Source organism: Pundamilia nyererei, unplaced genomic scaffold (assembly GCF_000239375.1).
Source record: "Pundamilia nyererei isolate P.nyererei 1_Seehausen unplaced genomic scaffold, PunNye1.0 scaffold00084, whole genome shotgun sequence".
In the NCBI taxonomy this organism is placed as follows: Eukaryota; Metazoa; Chordata; class Actinopteri; order Cichliformes; family Cichlidae; genus Pundamilia; species Pundamilia nyererei.
The window spans coordinates 847,033-859,185 of NW_005187485.1; the positions used below are offsets into that span (position 1 = coordinate 847,033).

Consider the following 12,153-nt stretch of genomic DNA (forward strand, 5'->3'; position numbering starts at 1 on the left):
AACTTCGTGTCCAGAAGCCTGCCTCAGAACAGGAATGAGAGAAAGCCAAGGCCACCTGTTTCCCACTCACTTCTACTACACTGCTGGCATAATGCAGGCTTGTTCATGGCAGATTAACACCAGACCATATGAGGTGGCAGTGCCAGCTGAGCTTCAAAACATGAGTCGAGCTGCCATTAACTTTACTGTACCATAATTTGTGGCATCCTATGCATCTAAATCACATGATCCCATCGTGTCAAAGGCAATTTCCCACTTTGTCAAAAAGAAATACTCTGTCACGACTCTGACGACCAGCGTGGGCACAGATTCCCGTCTGGTTGGATAACACGTTCTTATATTGCATTAGGAGCGTGTTATGTTCGCTCAACAACATCCCTACGCTGTGGTGTTCTGCTGAAACTGTGATGTAGCACCGTGGATGTGTCACAGTGCTGTTTCACAGTCTGGCTTCTACCCAGACCAGTCACACAAGATGAAAATGTGTATTTCATTCCTCATTATGAATTATGTGTATACAGCGACTCTCTGGGGCACGTTAAGAGCACGCCGACTTCTAAAACTTTTTTAGAGCTCATATATTGTCCAGAAACATTTACTTCAAACTGCTCATGGTCCCCCAGGATACCACAGTGGTTTCACACAGCGAAGACAAACAACTTGTGCCAGACAAAAGCATAATTTAAATACAAGGTGGCCTCAGTTTGATTTTTCTTCGAGAAGAACGGAACCCAGATGAATGCCATGCATCAATCCATGCTTTCAGTAACAGACTCTAAAGCTAAAACAACAATGAGGTCATAAACAACCTAAAGAAGATTGAAAGACTTGTACAGTTTTTTTGTAAACACTACATTCAACTTGCTGTTTCTGCAGTTTTCACCCACATCGTGTAGCCTTTGAGGATTGGTTATCGCTGATGAAAGACATTTAAATGTGGCTGAAAACAGGCAAGTCGGATCCCGTGTTAACTTCCATAGCTCATTTTTGTGAGCACGGAATCTGCTATGGCAACGGGTATGGCAACGTGTTGTCATTCATAAACATTTGAAGGAGAACTTTTCTTTTAATTGCTTCCACTACATCATTGTTTTTGTTTTAAATGTTATTTTTAAATTTAGTAAAAGAAAGAAGAAAAAAATATATATATATAACCCATTTGTATCTTTAGAAAGTATAACACATCACACCTATAAATCCACGGCACATACCAGGTACTTTTCAGTGTGTTTGAGGGATGACATTATTTGGAAAGTGCACAGATGAGCGAACATGGCAGCAGCAACATTAATGGAGCTTGGGGCCCTGCTTTTCCCACTTTCTCCAAAGCTCTACTCAGTTGCACCAACACGTGCCTCGATTCACGCACAGATGTTTCCCTTGGAGATTAGTCTGTGATATAGTGTGCAGCGTGAAGGACAATCAACTCCCTCACACGCAGATGCCCCGCGGGACCTTTTCTGGGGCCCTCATTTTACTCTCTCAGTATATAGTGATAATGAGAGAGCCCTTAAACCCTGCTTGGAAAAAAAAAATCTTTAGCCAGAGCAGCTCTTGTTTGGCCTTGGAATATGGTGAAGTATAGAAATGAACCACAGGATTGGTAATGCCCTTCATTTGCTGAATGATTTATTTACTAATTCTATAATTGTTATTTAGAAGTTGACATTTATATTAATCAAGAGCTTTTTTTGAAGTCTGACGTTTCATGTTATGTTTCACCCAGCTCATTGTTATTTTTTTCCTGATTGTGTCTCTAGTTAATATATGTCCTTGCCATACTGTATGGATCATAAGGAAAATCCCATTGCTTCATGGTCACAAGCCACAAACAGCAATATATTAGAAGGTCTGGGCTGAAACTGAAAGGGGTCTCTTGGCATACGCTTAGAGAAGAAATCTCAAGTTTACAAGCCCTCGGGGTGTCATTTTGCCTGGCGGTGCATTCAGGCAACGCTTGCAAACACGTCCCATCCAACTAGCTGGAGAACGGCAGGCTTGCTTCACAGTCTCTGGATTGTACAATGTGAGGGAGGAAGGCACGTAAAAGTGCCTGGTCGCTGAAATCAAAGAGAAGAGTCGGCATCCCGGGGACACCGAGCCCCACTGATGGGATTCTAAAAGACAGGAGAGCCCAGATTTGCCAGTCCCCCCCCCCCCCCCATCCCCTCAGTGGAGAGGCCACTTCCTTTGGCCACTGTGGTTCCTCAGTATCACCTATCAGAAAGGTCAATCAGTGGCTGAGATAAAGCAGTTACTAAAGCTGGATGGTCTTTGAACACAGCAGGGGGAAAACTCCCTCAGGTCTCTTATCTCATTAAACTTGAAAAGGATATTAATCCTTGAAAGGCTATGATAACAGTATGGATGACACCAGTCACAGCAACTAGCAGTAATATAAATGCTATCTGCGTTGGGACGTCAGTGCTTTAACTCAGTGGGCAGGAGAAGAAATTCTGTGGGATGTTTTTGGAAAACTTTTATTTAATGGGAAAACTCACAATTTTATCAAGATAGAATGAACAAATGAAGCTTTATTTTCCACTGAACTGCAGTTTAATGTTAAACTGAAAGCTAAATGACAGCGTACATGCCACCAGAGAAAGAAATGAAGGCCTCACAGACATTACAAACCACAGATGATCCAACAGTAAAAGAGTGTACTGGGCACAAATCTGACATCTTACTTTTTGTGTCCTTTGTTTTTCACACCAGCGCACTTAACAGCCCCTTCATTTGCTGCCAACCTGCGCTGCCCTACACCTCGAACATGGTTAGCAGCACATGGAAAGGAAAACACCACTACTGCATGGCAGACTTGCACAAATCTTGACAGGCACAAAGGAAAGCTGGAAATTTCCCTCTTTGTGTTGTTTTAGCTCCCTTTCATCCTCAACTTTGGTGGGCAAGGCTTAAAGAATTACAAGTTTGTCCCACAAATGACTTCCTCATTTGTCTCAACTTAGGAGGCAAATGTCATGTCAAACTCTAACATAAGCAAAATGGTCACAGTTTAAACTGAATAAATTTGTTAGCATCAAACAAGTCCTTCATTGCAGTTTTGTTGTATTTTAAATAGTGTAGCCACGTCTACATGAATCCACACATGGGGGGAAACTAGCCTATTAAATGTCTTATTACAGGATACAAATACATAAAGAAATAAATGATGTGTGTTCTCTGACATTTGACTCTCAAAGGAGCCTAAAGGCACATATAATGATGCCAAGTATGCGTCAGTGTGAGTTAGCTGATCCCTACATACTTCAACTAAGAGTAAAATTATTCATTGAATTTAAAAAAAAGTACAATTTTTGGTCAAAATCAGCCTGTTTTAATTCCTTTTATCTTCAAGCAACATCACTGGATTTTCACAAAAACCCTGCTGTGGACCCAGATTATTGAAGCACTTCATTTTAAGATTTGTGACCTGATGAAAGGGGTCTAGAAAGACTGGCTGGAGAAAACACAAATGCATGTTTCTCTTTCTTACTCTAGCCGAGCAAAGCCATGCACGGGATCTGTTCAATCCTGATTGAATGAAGCCACAAAAAGTTTTCCACAGCTGTTCTGTGTTAACTGGGAAACTTTGGGTTTTGCTGGGTCAGAATGACCAGGGCTGGCAGGTGAATTTAGGGTCACTACTGAAGCAGTTTAACTCTATTACCATTAGTGTTTTCCTCTAAAAGTTCTTGTCATTAGTCTTTGCATGTGAGGTAACCTGAATCTTTAATGCAGGAAAATCTGACTGTATCTTCAGCAGTACAAAGCAGTTACTTGAGAGCATGAGTGGGATGCCATGTCATTTCTCAACAGGCTCCTGAAATACTGACAGTTATTTTTACTTTATGTTTTTCATCATCAGTACTGCTAAAGCAGACATTCACTGGGTTCATTATATTCTTTATAATTCCATTATATGTTTTTCAACCTCAAGCTGACTCCTGATTAGCAAGTCCATCTCTGTGAGTATCACTTTGAGCACCTCAACAAGATTACTTACATCCTGAAGTATAGCCATGTTTATGGGCAACACTGGTTGTTATGTGAGTTTTGATTACTGTGGAGTATTCTTATATATTCATAACCCTTTTTATAATGCTCCTGGATTGTCATAGAAGTCAAATCTCCCCCACTCTCTGTTACATATCAGCTATAGGTGCCCTTATTTCACAGCCTCTCTCTGTCGTTTTATTTCACACACTGACCTTTCTGGTTTACATGATGAAAACATTACATTTTGCACCACGTCATTGGGTCTGAAAGTCTCACCTCAAAAAATCAGGAGACAGTTTAAATTCCAGAGATGCCCAATAAATGTTCTCCGCAGGTACAGAGACACTGCGAGGGAACACATGGTTACCAATAAGAAATATCTGGTTATTTTCTGGATAAGGCAGGTTTTTGATGAACATCAGGGTCATTATGCAAGTGATGAATCAGAAGACTAAGAGATGAATCAGAAAATATCAAAGATTTGTCATTCGTAAGTTGTAGACATTTTGTCCTGTGGTGCTTACCACTTTTTTCCCCCAAGCAGACTGTGAAGTGCTCAACACGACATCTCTGCTGCTATTAAGATCCAAATTCTGCACTGTTAAAGTAGTAGACATCAAATATGTCAGATTATAGCATTGCACATTTAAGGGTGGAATGGTTGTACTCCATACATCTTTAATGACTTTAAAAAAACAAGAACTGGGTGCAAAGAATGGATTTTCTTCAATCAAACCAAAATTTGGCTCAAATATACACAAACACTCACTTAAATCTTTTAATAGGTGGTGCTAAAGGTTCTAAAATGTCTTTTAACTCGAAAGTCAACAAAATTTGTTCAACTTAACAGCTAGATGATTGGGTATTCCAACAGGACAATGATCCCAAATGCACATGAAAACTCCTTCTGGAATGGAGAAAGCAGGCTTCTGAAATGGGCTCCTCTAACTGAAAACCCTACTGTGCCAGTCAAACATCAAACCACAATTATACCAGCTCTATCTATCTATCTATCTATCTATCTATCTATCTATCTATCTATCTATCTGACAGCCTTGATGTGTTCAGTAGCTCTCTCAGCTATGAGTCAGAGTTTTACAGTTTCACAGGTTAACCCATCCAAATTCTATTTATGGGTCTGAGTTTTTTGGTTTTCTTCTAGCCTTTCATTTCATTCATTAGTTGCGTCCACTTTGTATTCTTGGTGTTAATCAGAAATCATTTTAACTTCAATATGTTTTACTTGTAAGGAGACATGTTTATTTTCTCAATAAGGAAACTTCTGCGCAAAAAACCCCCTCTGATTAATGTCGTTCCCGTTATGGCTTGCAGTCCTTGTATATAAACCCTGGTTTTTGAGGGTTCTCAACAGTTGAGTGTTTGGAGTGCTTTTTAGTCTCTGCCATTTTTACTCAAGTGCCTCTGAACAGTATTTCATGATTTGGCTGATTTTGGGGAGCTAAGAATGTGTTTTTCTGTTGCTTTTCTGCCTTAAAATTTATGACTCCACAAAGTCATCATTACCACCACTATCGCACATTCTTATATGTATGTGCACACTCAATCCAAATATTTTTTTCTGAAATAGCACAGTTGGTGATAAAATACAGGGCTAACTCAGAGTTTATTCCATTTAGAGAAAATAGGTAGGCTTTTGTCGTTCTTACTTCCTTACACCTTTAAAAATGCTTGTTTGCTTTTACAACTGGCCCTGTCTGCAGCTGGGGAGGGGCAGCGCAGATGGATTTGGGCTTCGTTATTTTTTCTCCCTTTGTAACAGCTCATTTAAAATCACGAGAGCCTGAAGCCCAAGACAGATGGAATCTACTTAAGAAAGAGTCAGTGTCTAATTTAACTCAAATGCTTCCTAATTTGAAGTAACTCTACACCTTTGTGAAAATGCTCCAGGAGCTCTTATGAAAGTTTCATTTAAAAAAAAGAAGAAGAAAAGGTTGGGTAAAATTTGTTGTTTTATATCATTCATTTTCTTAAATCTGTTATTTAGATGAAACCACCAAAAACAGGCCTTCCTGCTTCTGTCACTTGAAAGTTCCCAGAGTAGCATTTTTGCAGAGAGCAACATTAGACTGTGACTGAAGTTTTCTGGTCTCATCATTGCGTGTATAGCATATCAGGTCAGGCCCATGAACTAAGCCAGCTGTGAAATTGCTTAAGCTTGGTTTGAAAAGTATTCACGCAAGTCATATATCACCTGCTCTGAGCTCACCTTATCTTGACTGTTCTAATACCGCAACAAGAAGCCTCGCTTGCTCACATCAAAGAAATGTTTTGAAAGTCCCTTAAGCTCCCTTTAAAAAGTAGATCTCCTTGCAATATAAGGCTGGGCAATACGACTGTGGGAAAAGCAAGCTTGGCTAATGATTTAGGAAACCTGTTTGTGATGTTAATTTCAAAATGATTAAAAACCTTAAGTGTTTGTGGATATGCTTTGGGGGCTTTTTTTATGATGTTTTCTACTTTCACTTTATAATCAGAAAAAATACAAAAAAAGTCAGAGGTAAATTAACTTTATTTTTTAAAAAAAAAGAAAGGTTTATCACGCAAGGCAACAAAGAGAAGAAATGCAAACTGCTATGAACAGACCACAGGACCCCCGCACCTCCCCACCTCCACACCCACTGGCAGCAAAGGAGTTCTCATTACAACCAAATCAAAGGAGCAAGAGAACAAGACTCACATTGTTCTGATTGTGTTTACTTACACTAAAAACATTAAAACTGGACAATCTGAATGTACAGAATAAGACAGACAGTTTTGATTTCACATGAATCCAAACACAGAACCTTACACTACCTCTTTTAGTTTTTATTCATGGTTTTTTTGTTTTGTTTTGTTTTTTTAAAACATTTAGCCGACAGCATAAATGAAACAGGAAGGTTCACAGCTATGCAATACAACTGATTGATCACCTTAAGACAGACTATACATGTCGCAATGGGCACTTCGGGGGAAACGGGTTCACAAAAAATAACGGAGAAGCGAGGTCCCGTCCAGTTTTTTTATTTTGTTTTTTTTTTAATTGAATTTTTTTTTTATTGAAGTAACATCAAACCTGCATGTTGAGGTAAGCATGCCACAGGGGAATACAGAGGAAGCGATTCCCTTTAAAAAGGACTCCCTTAACCATATCCCCACTCACTTTGTAATTCGCTTTGACAGTAAATCAATTCTTAAGCCTGGCCCCTTGGACTCCTCCAACCCTAGGTCCTCCTCTCTCAACATTCCTGCACACATGAATCACTCCAACTCCTGGCTTCTAGAAGGCATTTCCTGCCCGGCCCTCTCTCTCTCGTTCTCTCTGTCTGACTCCTCTGCTGAAAGCTGGGCAGGAACTGGGCCGAGCTTTGATTTGGACCCAGAGGAGAGACGGAGGGAGGAGAGCTCAGCTTAACACAGAACCCCAGCTCTGGTACTGCTAAGAGAGTAAGAGACATGGAGACTCGGGATGTGTCTGCACACCCAATAAGGGCTACAGTGCTTTATCCTTCAAATTGCAATGTGAGCAGTGGCAATATCACTCCCAGCACAAAAGCCAACCCAAGGGAGCGTCCTCCTTAGGATTTAAGTGTACATTCTTTCTAAGACAGATGTTTATTATTTCAGGTCTGAGACCATTTAACATGGAACATCATCACAGATTTTCGAGAACAATGCGGTATGTACTGTGAGGACTTACTGACTTACACGATGATGGAGTGGATAGCAGAGAATTCAAATATTTTATCCAAAAAACAACAAAAGAAAAACAACAAAAAAATACACAATGGGAACAAAAGGTGGCTCTTTAAAGCTGTACACCTGCTCAAACTTCCCTCTAGAAATCATTTTGATGCCGAATCCACAGGATATGTACACACAACGTTTTGCCGGCTGAGCAGACTCAAAAAGACCAAAGCAGCTCTTAAAAACAACGGTCTAAATTTTTTTTTTTTTTTCATATTTACACAAGTGAAACGTACATATCTTACAGAGATCACTGCACAAAAAAATCACAAATGGAGAGTTTTAAGAGTGTAGGACGAGTGAGGCTGCAGCTGAGTGAAAAGGGGTCATATGTCATGACAAGGAGAGCTGGCCTACTGTGCAATAGCTGCTGTGTGCACGTGCGTGTGTGTGCGTATGTATGTGTGCATGTGTTGTCTGCAGATGTGCATCTTTTTAAAGACTTCTTTATTTGCGAATGTTGCAAGTGTGTGATCTCATCCTCTTCCCCTCTCAGATCATGGCTCTTATCACCAGTCTCCCTTTGACCTGGTGGAGATAGGTGCTCTGCTCTGACTCTAAGCTCTGATTGGTCAGAGCCTCATCCTCACTATCAGCTGGCTCCTCTTTGACCTTGATGACCCCGTAGTGAGTGTCTGGGAGCTCGCTGCTCGAGCCGCTGCTGCTACTGCTGAGCGTATGCTTCCGGATAACACCTCCAGGGGGCAGCCTGTCCTCCTGCATGCCCTCTACTTCCTCTCTGTGCTGCTCCTCCTGCTCTTCCTCCGATTCCTGCAGGTGTGCGCTGGGCTGACGTAACTGCTCAATGGACTTGGACAACAGCTGCAAAACATATTGCCTTAATATTAACGGTGCTATCCCACAGTCAACGGTCGCCAAAAATCAATCTTCAATGAGAGAAAAGCAAAAATAACTCGAACTTGAGGTTTCTGGCTTTATAACCAGAATTGCAGCTTTTAAAAACAAAGGTATTGTCCTCATAAGTCTATTTATAGTCATAATATTAATAAGACATGCAACAAAAAAAAAAAACCTCAGTCATTATTTGGTAATCAAATAAAGCAAACACTTCACAGTCCCTGTAACTACGTCATTCCCCATTTTAAAACTACAAAAACTAAAATAAAACACACAATGTCTTTCAAGTATTTCATGGTTCTACATCATGTATTGCAACAAAAATATGTTTTTCTTACATTGGATCAAAAAAGAAACACTTTAGAGCTGGAAAGGACCCTGACATGTACATTATTTGGAATAATAGAAAACTAAATTCTGTATTTCTTTTGACAAGCGCAATCAAACACCAATATCTGTTTAAGGTAAGGCCACCTATGAATGAAATGTTTCTGACTGATGCATTTAGGAGGGTTGCGGGTAGATTAGCCATTATTCCTGCCTTTTATGTGCATAAATAAATATTCTGTAGCAGTGACTGGACCATTAAAGGGGATTAGTGTCACTTAGTTGCATTATAATATAAAGCCTAACACGTAAAAAGGTCTTGCCAACTGCAAATCATGTTTTATTCTTTAAAAAATAGTTTATATTCTGCACAGTTCTGCTGCAGGGAGAAGAGAAAACATAAGACAACATTCTCCCCGCAGCATCCTCTCTACTGGCATCTGTGAGCACATCATATTACACTCTCAACCTGGATCATTTATTTAGCATAGCACTTCTTCTTCTTTTTCATACTCCCATTACAAATGTTCTTTCACCAATCACAGCTACAATTCTCCATACTTGTGTCTTGGGGCTTTGCTCAATGGCAGCTAACAGTGCCATAATATGATTATTTGACCACAGGGGGGCTCCAGAAACAGACAGGAAAGTCTTTCCCTCTAAATGGCTGGTAACAAATAACATTACAGCCTACAGAATCTGTATATAAATACCCTTTCAGCTACAGGAATTAGCCTCCTTAGCTTGGCACTAGTAATCAGAGTTCATGCCCCTTCCTAAGATCCCTAAGCGCTTCTAAATTTCCATTAGTGCCCCCTACTGTTGCTGGCACTAAAGGACGTTTCAAAGCAGCTGTAGACAAGCCTCTGCTAGGAAATTAATTAGGGCAATGTTTCAGAGATCCCTCTCAATAAACACTGAGGGCTCATCCCTGATTAGAGGCCATTTATAACCTCCACTTAAAGAGGCTTTATTTGCGATCTCATTGGCCTGAGTGATCAGAGCCAAACCTGTTCACATTTTTCTACACAATATGTCCCTATTCTTCCAAACCTCCCAATAGAATCAGATTCACAGAATACTTAATAAGATGATAATATGATTTTAAAACAAATTTTTGACTTTCAGGCACATGTTTTGTTACAAAAACTGTTAAAGTTGTGCGTCTGTACTGCACCACCAAAATCCAGCTTGTGGAGCTTTGTGCTTTTTATTATTTCAAGGTTTAAGCTGTTCTATGGTTCCCATGGCTCTAGCAGGGCTGAGTGTTGGGACACATCAGTATGAGAGCTCACACAATGCAGCCTTTCACAGTGTCTGCCACCTCGCACACGTCCCTCAGCAGCATAATTAGACTCAGTGTATTGGGAGGTCGCCTCGGCCAGCTCGCAGAAACACAAATATTGCCACAAAGGAACAAAATGCATTCTGGGCACTTTTTTTTTTCTTCATTTGATCTAAGCTGAATTGAATTTCACAGAGTTAGCATGTGAACAGCACTGATGCCTTAAGTTATGATAACAAAATTAGTGCAGGGGAAGGATTTCTTCCCCATTTGAAGTCAGGCAAAAGGTCCTGGCCTTGCAGAAATAACACAAGGACTTCAGGGAAGAACAGGCAACGGCCCAGGTCAGTAAACTTGAGCGGCCACGGATGCTTTTACAAAAGGCTAAAAATAGAGGAGCATTTGTGTGCTCGAAATGATTAAATCAGACTCCCTGCAGTAAAACAAGACCCTGTGAGGCCCAAACAGGAATACAAAATGCTGTGAAAAGATATTTGAAAGTCAAAATCCTCCCGTGCGCATTAATATTGATGACTAGTACTGTACCTTATTTATATGGACCTGCTGCTGGTATTGTTTCTGTTTCTCCAGGAAGTGCTGGTGTTGCTGCTGGATGACAAGTTGAGCCAGTGTGTTCTGAGGCAGCGGTGCTGACTGGGTTCTGTTCAAGGGCCGGTGTTTTGGTAGTTTTGGCCGAGTGCTGGAGGGACGATCCTTCATGGCCAGGGGGGACTGAGAGTGTGATGACATGGAGCCTTGGCCTTGTCAAAAGAAAAACAAAATCTCTTATTAAGTTTCTCCCAAATTCATGACATATAAATGACGTAATAAAGTTGTACAATGTATAAAATAATATACTTGGCACAATCTTACCAGAGGAGAGTATCTTCTGCTGCCTCATTTGCTCCTTCTGGAGGAGGTGTTGGAGGAGAGCCTGGTGGCTGGGGCTCACCTTAGACTCCAGGCCTGTCTGAAGGGGCACAGGGCCCAGCAGGTGCCCAGGCAGCCCGTGCTTGATTTCTGTTGATCTGTCTTTCAACCCCATAGCAGCCTGATAGAAGAGTAAAGATTAAAAGTTGTAAATCTTAGGGAAACAGAAGTGAATCTCTAAAACTGTGAGTTAGTGGTCGGAAGGTTGGGGGTTCTAATCCACTGAACGGCTCCCCTGAGGTACCTCTGAGCAAGGTACCGTCCCTACACACTGCTCCCTGGTGCGCCTGCTTATTGGCTGCCCACTGCTTCACTGAGTGAATGGGTCAAATGCAGAGAGAGTAATTTCCCCACGGGGATCAATGAAGTATATGTTATTATTAAGACCATTTCTTTAACATGTCTACTTCAATAATAGCTTTTTTTATGAATGAAAATTGCTCTTGTTGCATATATGAGTAAAGCTAAGAGTGAAATCGGACCATTGATGGTTAGAAGAAGCTGATGCACAGAACGCTGTGGAATGTGCCAGAGAACTAAAAGATGATATATCACGTGTTGTGCTATCAGGAGCTGCACTTGAGTGGACTTAGACTTTTTTAAAAGCTGTGATAAATGAGGTAACAGGGGAGGATAAGAGCACGCCTGACCCAGAACAATATTTATCTAAGGTCGATAAAATCATTTGGGGCCGCAGGTCAGTGACCTGTGCACCCAGACAGTCACTGATGGCAGGTTTTACAACCTACAGAGCGAGTTGAAACGTTGACGCTGACTAAATGGCTACACTGGTGTATGCAGAAAGATTTCTTGTACGAGTAAGTGTGCAAAAGTGGTACTCACACTAATTGGCGAGGATGCAGTAGAAAGCCCCAAGGAGATGTTGGGTAAAGAGGGAGATGTGTATAAGCTCAGCATGGGGACAGAGCCCTCTGGTCGGAACAGTCTTGGCTGGGAAGGCCATCTCTACATCAAACATGTGGAATAAAGCAAAAGAGAGAAAGAGACAAAAT

General features: G+C 40.9%; 1 protein-coding gene across 5 annotated transcripts in view; it reads right to left on the reverse strand.

Moving 5' to 3' along the window:
• Nucleotides 1–7,035: 7,035 nt before the first annotated feature.
• The window catches only part of hdac9b (histone deacetylase 9b), a 41,958-nt gene continuing 36,840 nt past the window's right edge, over nt 7,036–12,153 (reverse strand). For all 5 annotated transcript variants that reach the window (XM_013912235.1, XM_013912233.1, XM_013912234.1 and 2 more), the window contains 4 exons: nt 11,984–12,106; nt 11,084–11,261; nt 10,757–10,971; nt 7,036–8,562 (listed from right to left, as the gene is read on the reverse strand). In XM_013912235.1, the coding sequence (XP_013767689.1) occupies nt 8,233–8,562; nt 10,757–10,971; nt 11,084–11,261; nt 11,984–12,106 (846 nt within the window). In that variant the 3' untranslated portion in view covers nt 7,036–8,232. The remainder of the gene's footprint in view (nt 8,563–10,756; nt 10,972–11,083; nt 11,262–11,983; nt 12,107–12,153) is intronic.